General features: G+C 40.8%; 1 protein-coding gene across 16 annotated transcripts in view; it reads left to right on the top strand.

The window, feature by feature from the left end:
* The window catches only part of cacna1bb (calcium channel, voltage-dependent, N type, alpha 1B subunit, b), a 137,778-nt gene that overhangs the window by 58,853 nt on the left and 66,914 nt on the right, over positions 1-12,011 (top strand). For all 16 annotated transcript variants that reach the window (XM_020615082.1, XM_020615086.1, XM_020615083.1 and 13 more), the window contains 3 exons: positions 19-171; positions 3,726-3,913; positions 10,727-10,830. In XM_020615082.1, coding sequence (XP_020470738.1) covers positions 19-171; positions 3,726-3,913; positions 10,727-10,830 — 445 coding nt within the window. The remainder of the gene's footprint in view (positions 1-18; positions 172-3,725; positions 3,914-10,726; positions 10,831-12,011) is intronic.

Below are 12,011 nucleotides of genomic sequence, written 5' to 3'. Positions count from 1 at the left end.
TCAATTTCTGTCTCCCAGGTCTTCAGGTGGTGTTGAAATCCATAATGAAAGCCATGGTTCCTCTGCTTCAGATCGGCCTGCTGCTGTTCTTCGCCATAGTCATGTTTGCCATCATCGGGGTGGAGTTTTACATGGGCAAATTCCACACCACCTGCTTCAGGATTGACACTGGTGAGAGGAACAGCTTGGCTGTGGTGTGTGTTTGTGTGCCAACACTGATTATCAGTCGAGTCGATGCCAGGAAAATACTTTTTTCTGTCAGCTGTACTCTTGTGCTTGTTAAGGGCAAGAACATATATCGCATTGCATAGGCATACAATACATAAATGATTCATAAGTTTTGTATGCGTATGTGACTTATGAGTACCCACACACAGTGCTGGCAGGTAGGACTCCTATATCAACAAACAAACAAGTGCACAGATGAATATTTAATGGACATTTATCACGTCTTGATTTTGATATTTTCACAGTCTCCAGGTTTGGACTGATAGTTTCTGCTGTAATTCAGTAGTGATGTTTATGTACTCTGCCTCATGAGCCAATACAGCCTCATTAACTCAGATGATGTTAATGAGGCTGTAGTTCACTAGATCCAGCTTCCTCTTATATAACAAGTGTGTACATGAACCAGTACCAATATTGCAGGAATAATACCTAAGGTGAAACTTGCTGTTTGAGTGCATGTTTACTTTAAATAACTGCTGACAATTTGTCATCTGTCAACAGATGATATAACATTTCAGACTATGACCATAGGTCACGTTTCAGGCAGCCATTTTTTTTTCCATTTATTTGTGTACGAAAATCTAATCTTCAAAACTGGCTCTTGAAATTTCCTACAAATATGTGAGCTGAAACAAAGCATCCAGTCAATGTTAGTTACTGTCAGAGTTGCATGGTGATGTTCTTTAATTTCAGAGTTAAGTCTGCACCGAGCCCTCTGACAGACTGGCACCCTGTCCAGGGTGCACCCCGTCTCTCGCCCAGTGTCAGCTGGGATAGGCTCCAGCCCCCCAACAACCCTGTTCAGGAAGCCACACTCTCGAGCACGGGTTGGGTTTGGACAGAAATATGCAGCCTGATCCGTGCTCTAATATCAGTGAAGCCAAAGGAACAATGTGTATCATATGTCAATGATGTTGTTCAAGAACTTGGCTTCTTGCCTGGTGGAAAATAATTTCTTCATCCCCTTCATTCTGCCTTTTGAGAGTTTGCCTTCAGCTAAACAACATATTATAATTAGCCATTGATTCAGCTTTGTTGACAAGACAAACACAAAAGTGGGTTGTATCAGATAATTTCCCTTCTGAAATTAATTAGATAAATAAACTCCAAAATGATTTAGGATTTTCTAAAGTCTTCTGCAGATTTAACAGATGAGTATTTAAGTCACAGTTTTAGGTATTTATTTTATTTTAACATTTATTTATTCAGGATAGGTTCACTGAGAGGCAACCTCTCTGGTTAACATTCACTCGGTTATACAGTCACACCTCGAAGCTGCCCAGTACAACCACAGTTTCACTGGAGCAGCTGAGATTAAAGGCTTTGTTCAAGGACACCAGAGTTTTGATGAGGGTGGGGCAGGCACTGCTCTGTCAACTGTCCCACCGAGATTTAATCCTGACCTTTTGTTTATAATCGTGACCTTTAGACTACCACACAATTTGCAAAAAGTAAATACAAACTAGAAAACAGCCTAATTTTTTTTTTCCATTTTGTAATTTCATTAAGGAACTGCACCCAGTAGAAATGGAGACCTGAGATGTTCCCATATCATGTGTGGACACCGAGTCCAGCTGACACAGCACCTGTCAGTAGAAAGGCAGAGACATATTTCACTGGAGTGACACCAGAGGGATGTTGGCTGTGCAATCTGACTCTGCATATCATCGTTAAAACTTGGTACAGCTTGTAATTGAGTCACTATCCCTCATGAAACACTGGGTGCACAAGGCATCTGTTATACTCAGCACATTGATTCTTCATTCTGATCCCAGTCTGCTGACATGTGTGCCAACACATCCGTTAAACAAACTCTCTGTACCTCCATGTACAGTTGTCTCTCTGTCACTTCATAATCCCTGAAAACTCAGGCATACAGATGGTATAGGACACATCTTGTTTAGTGAGACTACATTCACATTGAGCTAACTAAACCTTTCTGCTTTTGTCTTCTGTAAGACAGTTTTTTGGATACACAACACAGAATTATCACATAAGCCTGCTCAAACATAGTCAGGGTGTGAGTGGGAATAAAGTAGAAAAGATCACAGATGTCATTCTATTGCACTCTCAGTATATATCAGTCAGATAATGACTGCAGTGATGTCTCAGTGCAGGAGTCCAGAAGATACTGTTCATCTTCCTTAACAAGAAGTGAGACAGAAAAATATGTAAAAGAGAACAAAGCTTGCTTTATCTAACAGCAGTATATGTGATGATTGAGAGCATTATCAAATAGCCCAATGCTACACCAAATCATATCCCGTTTGAGGCTTTTGGCATTTATTATTATGCTGCTTATTGTCTAGTGTTTCTATTAGAAAAGACATGTTGGGTTTGAGGGAAGCTTAGTAAAAAACTGACTTCATATTTACACAGTGTATAGCAGTTTTGATTTATCCTGTGTGTTCAGCTGAGGTGCACATCCTGTATGATGCTGCATACCTGTGTGAGTAATGTCAGGATTGATTCATCACAGTTTTTGTAAAGACAAATAAACATCACTAAAATCATGGTCTGGTCACTTTAAGCCAGCGTGTTCTACGGCATGCTGCCAGTTGTATGCTCCACTGGTTTGAATGTAATATGTAAAATAAGCTGTGAGTACAACAGAGATCTCAGTGTGATTGAACCAGGGGGTCTGAGGTCAGTACCATCTTCAGTGACAAGGACTCGTTTGAGAAGGGCCTGAGGGGCCATACCGCTATGAGTTCCCCTTTAGAAGTGTTAAGACTGCGTGACCAAAAAGCACCCCCTCTCATTCACTTGAATGGGAGAAGTTCACTGACTGATAATGCGATGTGCAGAACATGTTAACCCTGTTTCACAGTTTTATGGAACATGACATGATGTCATCTGGCAGGGCTGCATTGGCCAGTCATGCATGTGAAGGTGGTGCACACCTGGTGGGTTACTTTGTGGTGGTTCTCTTGTGTCACCACCAAAGATAAAACAGTTGCTGCAACAATAACATTCCAGGGTTGTAAAATCCTGTCTGTGAGTATTACAAACCACTGTGTTGTGGCATCTAATACGCTTTGAACACATACATTTGTTCCTGTATAACTGGGCTTCTCAGATTGTATTTCATTGTCTCACCTGCACATAAAACACACCTCTACCAACACAGCCTTCAGTGTTTTTTTGTTTTTCTCCAAAGCTCTGTTTTAATCTCTGTCTGAATATGGCCTTACAGACATGACTGATGACTGACTGTTGGTAGATCATGGGACACACTGGACCAGTATGAGGAGAACTGAGAAAGTTGCAGGGTAAAGGACATTTTTGCCTGCTCCACCCTCACTGAGGCAGTTCTAACCCATATCAAACCTGGAAGCACTGGGGACACTGGAGCCAATCCAGCTGCTTAAGTTGTATCAAAAATTAAAGCTTTCCAATTATTTAGTCACCAGACATCTCTCCATCCATCCGAATGTCACCAAATGTACAAGTTGCATATTAAAATTCACTGCCTTCTTTCTTTCTCTGTTGGTCAGGTGAGAGAGCAGCAGACTGGCCTTGTGGTTTGGAGCTCCCAGCCAGGACCTGTGCCAATGGCACCGAATGCAGAGAGTACTGGACTGGACCTAACTTTGGTATCACCAACTTCGACAACATCCTGTTTGCAGTGCTTACTGTGTTCCAGTGCATCACCATGGAGGGCTGGGTGGATATTCTCTACAGCGTGAGTCTATGTACACTAAACATTTTGGACATTTGTTTCTAATATAAATGTTCATGCTGTTATTCCTCATATGTTTTTCATCAGCATACCCACTCAGCTATTTCTCATGTTCTAGTGGCAGCGCATAATGATTTTATGTTAGTTTGTGTTTGATTGTGGTTTTGCCCAGTACACATTTGGGTACAGAGTATGATAACATGTAGAGCCTAGACTGTCATGAACTTTGGTAAGGTTATTTATATGTTTGAGCACAATGAAGAGTTTGGCCTCTAGGAACCACTAGGGATGTTTTAGGGCAAAGACACACCAAGCTGACGTAAAAGAATTAGCAGCGACAAAGGTCGACTGCTGCGATGCCTCACGTCAGCTTTGAAAAAGTGACACTTAAACACACCACACAGACTACAGCCATGGATGACAGGCAGGAGGGTCCCACTCATGCTTTACCTCTTTGCTCATTTTTGGATTAGATGTAGCAGGCGGAATGAAGCGCTACCATTATGACAAAGGCTAGACTTGAATTTCAACATTGCTGTTCAGAAAACCAGCGGGTGATGTCACAGTGGGTTTGTCCAGCTTTTATATACAGTCAGTGGGGCCCAAACCAACAACCTTCTTGCTTTGAAGCAGCAGCACTAACCAGTGCACCACCATGCAGCTTAGGTTGAATGGTGACTCTAAACTGCATGTAGGAGTGAATGTGAGTGTGTGTGGTTGTCTGTCTCTACATGTCAGCCCTGTGATAGACTGGCGACCTGTCCAGAATGTACCCTGCCTCTGGCCCAATGTCAGCTGGGATTGGCTCCAGTCCCCCCGTGACCCTCTTCAGGATAAGCAGTATAGATGATGATAGATGGATACATATGACAATAAATAATAACAATTTATAACAATCTGCAGCTGAACCCTAAACAGAGATGTTGCTTCTGGGTCATTAGGTCGAACACCTCCAGATACTCAAGTTCTCAATCCTTTTCTCTCTGTCACCAGCCCAAACAATTTGCTTTCTAAATTCTGGCACATCTATTCTGGTTTTTCAGGACAGCCAAAAGCATGATAGGGCCTTGTAGAAACATACAGTCCCAGGATGCTTAAAAAAAAGAACAAGAATTCCTCAAGGATGATGGATGTTCTGCCAAGCAGAACTAAACAGTGACAGTGTCTGGGCTAATCCTACAATGGCTGGCTCATAGGATACAAAATCAAACCAGCAGAACCTACCATATAAAAAAATATGACACAAATTTCCTGAAGATGAAAAAAAGAAAAGAAAAAGAAAAAAGATTTTTAGTGCCAGCGTTCTCTCTGTTCTACATTCTATGTGAAATATGATCAGCTTATTGATCAGTTAAATTTTATTTGGCAAATTATTTGTTGCATTATATATACACGTTCTTCATCATCTTCATGTATCTTTTTTCTGTTTTTAAATTTTCCCTTTACTCTCACTTCCTAAGTGTCCTTTTCCTTCCACTGCTTCATCTCCTCCTCTCCCAGGAGAGAGCAGCTACCTGGCACAACATTGCGAGCCACTTACAGAGCCATCTTTCCTCCTCCTCCTCCTCCTCTTTCACCTTGTTCCTCCTCGTTTCACTCTAAACATCTCCTTGAGCCTTTCCTGGCTCATTATCCTAAACACTGCAGACCCACCCTGCTGCCATCTGAGAATACCTTTTCTCTCACTCTGCACTTTTGCTTTGTATTTTGGTCTTTTTTCCTCTTTCTGCTCTAAGTCATTCCTTTAAATCCTCCAGTTATTTTTACTCCAGCCATGTTTGTGGCTTTCATCACTGTATTTTTCTCATCCACCTGTTCGACTACTTTCTCTTCATACTGCTGAATTTTACCATGTAGGCCCTGTGTGTTTATTCTCTTTTCCTTCTTCTTTTAGCCTAATTCAGATGCAGGAAGCAGTGTTTGGCTCAGGTGGGAGAGGTTCCTCAAGACTATTCTCACATCCTGTTGAGGCCCATTTTGAAACTGTTTTGATTGGTCTGATTGTTGATCTTGATGTTTACTACACCACACACACACAGTGTATTGTTGAGCACTTTTTACAGCGTTTGAGAAGTTTAACATTAACGCCTTTCTGACTGCTGGCTAACCACTGCACATCTGTCTGTTGAAGCCTTTGGTGAATTGTTCAGTGTCTCAGTCAGACTTCACCCTATAGGCTTGTGTGTGTAGCAAGTGCTATTTATCCATTAGAAGAACCATGAAAAATATTTGGTTGCGACTGCCTGGAAGGTGACTTGTCTGTAATGGTTAAACCACATGGTGGATGTTACTGATATACGACTCTAGAATGCTGGAGGTCAGATTTCCTCCTTCCATTACATCCACAAAATTTCTCCTGTTGTAATAATAACCAGAGTGAAAACTGGATATTAATATGAGGACAGATTAGGATCAGATTCTGTTTAAGATGTTGCTGGTATCACCATTTTGTGCATACAGTAAAAGCCCGCCAAACCCTATTTGTACTTGTTGTACAATTATGAGTTGTTCTTGTAATCATGTGTAAGGGTGTTGGAAAGCACTAACAAAAAGACGTGATCCAGTGGATAAGGCCAGGTTGATATTGCTTTGGAACAACAATGTATTTCCTCACTTTGTTTTTTGTTAGACCTGTTTTTATCCCTAGGAATCACAAAGTTGTTGTAAAAGTGTTAGAGGACACTGTGTGCAATGAGGGTTATGCGTATCACTACACCGCTCAGAATACTGAGAATAGTGGGTAGAAAATGTAAATGAGCCAGTGAGTAAACAGCACAGTCCCTCTGAGCAAGTTAAAGGTTAAAAAAATAAAACTCACTCAAGCATTAATAGAAGGGATATTGTGTTCTGAGATTACGCCTTATTTCTTTCAATGAAACTGACTCACCCATCATAAAAGGTTCCTCAGGTTTACATTGTTTTGAACTGGGCTTGGGTATCATCCCCATCTGTCTCCACTATACACCCTCTTTAGTGGTAATGCCGTGACAGACATCTATAAAAGACAGTAAAGCTGTGCATTGATTCACACTGTGAGTGCTGCGTTAGCTCCGACCCAGTGACACTGTTGCAGTGGCAGCAGCAGCATGTGGGGGTGGCTTCTGAGCCTTCATAATGTGACAATCTTCATTTCATGCTCTGTGATTTTATTACATTTTCCCCGTCTCTCCTGGTGACCCAACGGCTGTCAACAAATTAGAAGCAGCCTTAATTAGCCTGCTGTGTCATGTTCTGGTTTCACACTTAAAAAAAAAAAAACTACGTCATTTAGTATTGCATTTGCTGTCATTTAATCATTGCATTCAAATGCAACTGAACACAGCTTCCTACATCAGTGGGATCCTACATGATCCTACAAATTTCTACCTAATATTTTTGTTGATATATTATTTCTTTAACTGGACAGGGTTCCTTCGGATAAAAATTCATGCCATGTACTACCAGCCACCAATCAGTATTTATCAGTTCTGCTATTATAGTAGTAGATAGTAAGGTTATACTACAAGAGAATACAGTCATCAGTTGTTGCTCTATCATAATATTACCTGTAGTGATCTACTGTGTGATGCACTGTAGCAACCGTTTACTGAGATCTGTGATTTGCATGGTTTATTGTGTATGTGTGAGATGCTTGGAGTCGCAGACACCTTTTCCTGTCACTTCATCAGAGCTGTGTGAATCACTGAGGCAGGTACACTTTGACTTTGTCAGGGTGACATTTTGTGCCATCAGGACAGTCACAGTACTTGTCAAATGTATAAACATTCACCCATGACTGTTTGTGAATCCTTGGACGTCAGCGGATGTACTGTAGCTAGCTGGAGTAACAGTGTCAAAGTAAGGATACTGAAGTTATAAAGTTCAGTTCAGGCGAATCTATGTGTTTGCCTGTGGGGACGTCTCTAACAGACGCAGCTGTGGCATTTTATCACTCTATAACATTGAGCAGACAAGATTAGCATCCATTTGGAGTCGTCCATGTGCCCACCTGATGACATTTAGTTCTGTTTTGGTCTCCTTTGAAAAAGATCTCTCTTTAGCTGCTAAAGGTTCTGCTTTCTTCAGCTCGATGTTAGCTTTGGTGCCATTTGGAGCTGAGCAGGGAGTGTGCAGTAGGTGCATTAGAGCGTGTTTGCTGAAGACAGCTGCCTGCTGCTGCTGGAAACAAAGTTGATGAAAATGTCCCACTCCCGGGCCCCATGTCTTCTCTTGTCTTATCTAACCTAGCTCTTGCCTTTTTCTTGTTTTCCTGCTCTGCCCCACTGCACTCATGTTCACCTGCTCTTTAGCTGTGTAATTGTTCAGTCTGTGTTTATACCAGCAAAAAATCTTCACTTTAGGACAGATTTACTGTGTGTATCCTCTGTGGTCATGTAACAGGATGTGCTTGTTTTTTTTTTTATCTCAGTTGTCTAGTCATTCATGTTTCTTTGTGTTCTGATGTTTTGTGTTATCTTGTATTTTGGACTCTGCCTGCCCTTGGACCTTACCCCTGCCTAACTCTTTGCTTTGCCTGGACTGACTGGGCCTACCTGCCTCTGACCCTCATTTGAACATGATTCTGCCTCTGGTTCTTGCATTCAGTTTTGCCTGCCTGGCCTTATTTTTTCTCATCACATCTTTCCTTGAGAAATGTGACACATAAAAAGCAAAACTGTCAGCTAAACAAGGCTAAATGTCAGTGCCACACTTTCAAGTCAGTTGATCCACTGACCTTGGTGAAGCTTTCATTTTTAATATCTGTTAAATAAAGTGAGATTCCTCATAAGTTTGATGCAAGACAGGTGTAACATACTGTAGGATTCTTGAAATTGCATTATCATGCAATAGGCAATTAGAATTTTAAGGGATTTTGTGTTTTTTTTCACAGTGCTTTGAAATGTAGAACAGTTTCCATTGAGGTAAAAGAAATCGTGGCTCTGGCCACCAGACTTTATATTTTGAAGCAGACAACCTTTTGAACTCAAACTGCCTGATAAAATATCACTAAAATTAGCTTGCAGCAAATGAATTCTGTGTCCAAAGACTTTGACAGAGATGACAGTTTAACCAGGATGCCTTTTTTATTATAGTCGTCTCTCTGAAAACCTTTTGCCCTTTGTGCCACCAGAGCTGTTGAGCACAGTCCCAGCTGTGTGTTGTGAAGGACTGTAAGGAGCTGCAGAATTGATTCGGAGTGGCTGTCATCTCAGCAGGCTTTCCTTGCTGTCAGAGAAAATGTGTATCTGTGTTTGTGTAAGCTGAGAGTGGGAGTACACTGTCACCACAACTACAGTACATGATGCACGACTCCAAATTATGTGGAAGCTTGTTAGTCACTGATCATTCGGAGCAATCAGCCAGCAGTCAGTCACTCATAGGAATAACAGAGGTGGAATAACTATCAAGTGAATTTATATAAAAATGTTAATCTTGGTGTAAGATATTACCTAAACTTTCATACATTTCCGCCCACAAATTTCATTAATTGTCAGTTTCATAAAGTTTAGCCATATGGATTGGAAGAAAAAGAAAAGCCATGTCGTTGCATTGGTGTGATATTACATTACCACTTGTTGCAACTGAAGATGAGAAGCTGCTAAATTGTACAACAATGGCCTGCACGTAGCCCTGACCACAACCTTATGCAACAGCTCTGGGACAAACTAGAATATTGATTTTGAGTCTGGCCTTATCACCCAGCATCAATGGTCAACCTCACTAATGCTCTTAAGGCTGAATGGGAACAAATCCCTGGAGCCAGGTTTCAAAACCTGATGGAAATCTGAAACCAAAAGAGTGGAGGCTGTTAGCACAGCAGATTGTCTATGGTTTTGGGATGAGATGTAAAAAAAAAACACGGGTGAAATGTGGCAACATACTTTTGTGCAGTGTCTTTTTAGGACATCCTATGCTATTTTTCACTTTTATATGGTCAGAATGAGCATAGATCGTTATTGAGGAGATGGGCAGTGTGTGCCTGCAGTAGAAATGAGCTGTTTAGATGTGTGTGTGTGAGTGCCTTTGTATTACTTACATCCTTGCGGGGACCACAGGCTGGTCCCCGCAAGGAGAAATCACTGAATTTTTGGGTGCCAGCATGGTTTAAGTAAGGGTCAGGGTTAGGATTAGGCAGGTAGTGGTTATGGTTAAGGTTAGGATATGTCTACAGGAAATGAATGTAAGTCAATATAAAGTCCCCACAAGGAATGAAAAGACCGCCGTGTGTGTGTGTGTTTGGGGTTGTATGTGAAAGAAAAGTCATTTAATCACTCACCCTGCCTACTGGATGACTGAATCGTCACATCTGTTTGTGGCAGTTCATTTGAAACAGACATTTTTGAGCTGTAGCTCATGTTAAATTAAACTGCTGTTTTGGTGCTTTTTCTTGGTGGGATGTTACTTGGTGGGTTTCTTTGTTTAGAAGAGCACAGAGATGGGGGTTTTAATTGTTATTTTTAAACTGAAAAGTTTTTCTGAGGCAAGTTGGTAAATGCTTTTTGTTCACTCAGCCAAGTTAGGAAAAAAGTACATACGTAGCTGTGAATGGGAAAGTGGGATGAAATGCATTCAATGTCATCTCAGGCTGGTACATTCAAAAATCTCATTCCATTTACTTATTGTTTGGAGCATGTTCATTCACTTTTTCTTACTTTTTTTACTAAATGACTCATACTAAATGACTTAACAGTACATGTTATAATGAAACATTTACATAAGTACCTTAAAAGGTGATTTTAAACAAATTATTTAACTGAGAGTTTAGATGTTTGTGTCCCAAATCTATATTTTTGCTCTGATAGTTGTAAAGTGTCTATGTTGTGTTTATGTATCCAGACCAATGATGTGGTAGGAAACACCTGGAACTGGCTCTACTTCATCCCCCTCATCATCATCGGCTCCTTCTTCATGCTCAACCTGGTACTCGGTGTCCTGTCAGGGTAAGTCAGTTCTTAAAATGTGGTATTAAAATGCGATAAAGCTGAACTCCAAATGGAGTTGTGTATTTAAAGCCACGTTTTTTGTAGCCTGAAGGCATTCCAGGTGGAAACATTCAGGGCCAGTATGGAGAGTTGGAGAAGTGACAACCACAAAGACCTTATCATGTGCACAGGATTACAGCAATATTGCTTTAACACCAACTTTAAAAAAAAACCCTTCCTTTAAAGCTTTGGGACAGTGTCCTGCCTGACTCAACTACAGTGGAGAAGAAGGTTTGTGAGATAATAAAGACTGTCAGTTAGAGACATGCTGAACAGAGGGTGAGTGATTAAATTAACAGCCTATTCACCTCCCCTCCTCATCATCTGGTGCTTCTCCTTTGTACTCTCTTTGTCATCAGCTTCCCCTGTCATCCTCTTGTGTCATGAAAAGGCCTCGCTCTGTGGCTTTAATCATCAGTTTCTCTGTGATTCTGATGTTTCTCCATCTCATTTTCTGTACGTCTTTTCACCTGTTTGACTCACGGCCATGGCCCCAGCAAAATCTGACATGACGTTGGAGTTTTTGTCATTGTGAAGAAAAACTGTATTCCAAGACGAGGAGTGGTTTTCTTTTTTGCCCTTTTGGTCGTAAAACTGCAAGCATGTGCACCACATGTTCTGCCACATCAGTAATGACTTTACTAATGTATTGTATTGTCCGTTTCATTTTACTATAACATCCGTCTTCATAAGACCACTAAGACAAAACTAACTTTAGCAGTGAAAATGATTTATAGCTGCTGTTTTAGTTTTGCTTGTTATGTTATGTCTGACCAGTGAAAAATAATCATATTCTTCAGTCTCTGTTAGGTCACTTTTATTTGTTGTCCTATTAGGGTTGAGTGATAATGAGACATGATGAAGCTGCCTCTTTACACTGCCTCTGTATAGCTACTCTATAGAACAGCTTCATTGCATGTCACACTCTGAGATGAATTTAATTAAATCTTGGTTACAATGTGCTTGGCAGTACAACATCAGTTTTAAAACATTTTTCAACATTGAAACATTTTAAAACTTTTTATGTTTGATGTTTCATGGTTTTTATATGCTAGTTATTTGTTTGTTGAGGAATGTCACTGCTGCAAAATGACCTGCTGCAGAATGTAACTTGAACATGTCAGATTGCAAATTCCTGC

The sequence above is a fragment of the Monopterus albus genome, unplaced genomic scaffold (assembly GCF_001952655.1).
Source record: "Monopterus albus unplaced genomic scaffold, M_albus_1.0 scaffold158.1, whole genome shotgun sequence".
Classification (NCBI taxonomy): Eukaryota; Metazoa; Chordata; class Actinopteri; order Synbranchiformes; family Synbranchidae; genus Monopterus; species Monopterus albus.
Note: the sequence above shows the minus strand (reverse complement) of the source record. Positions and strands in the feature narration are given on the sequence as shown.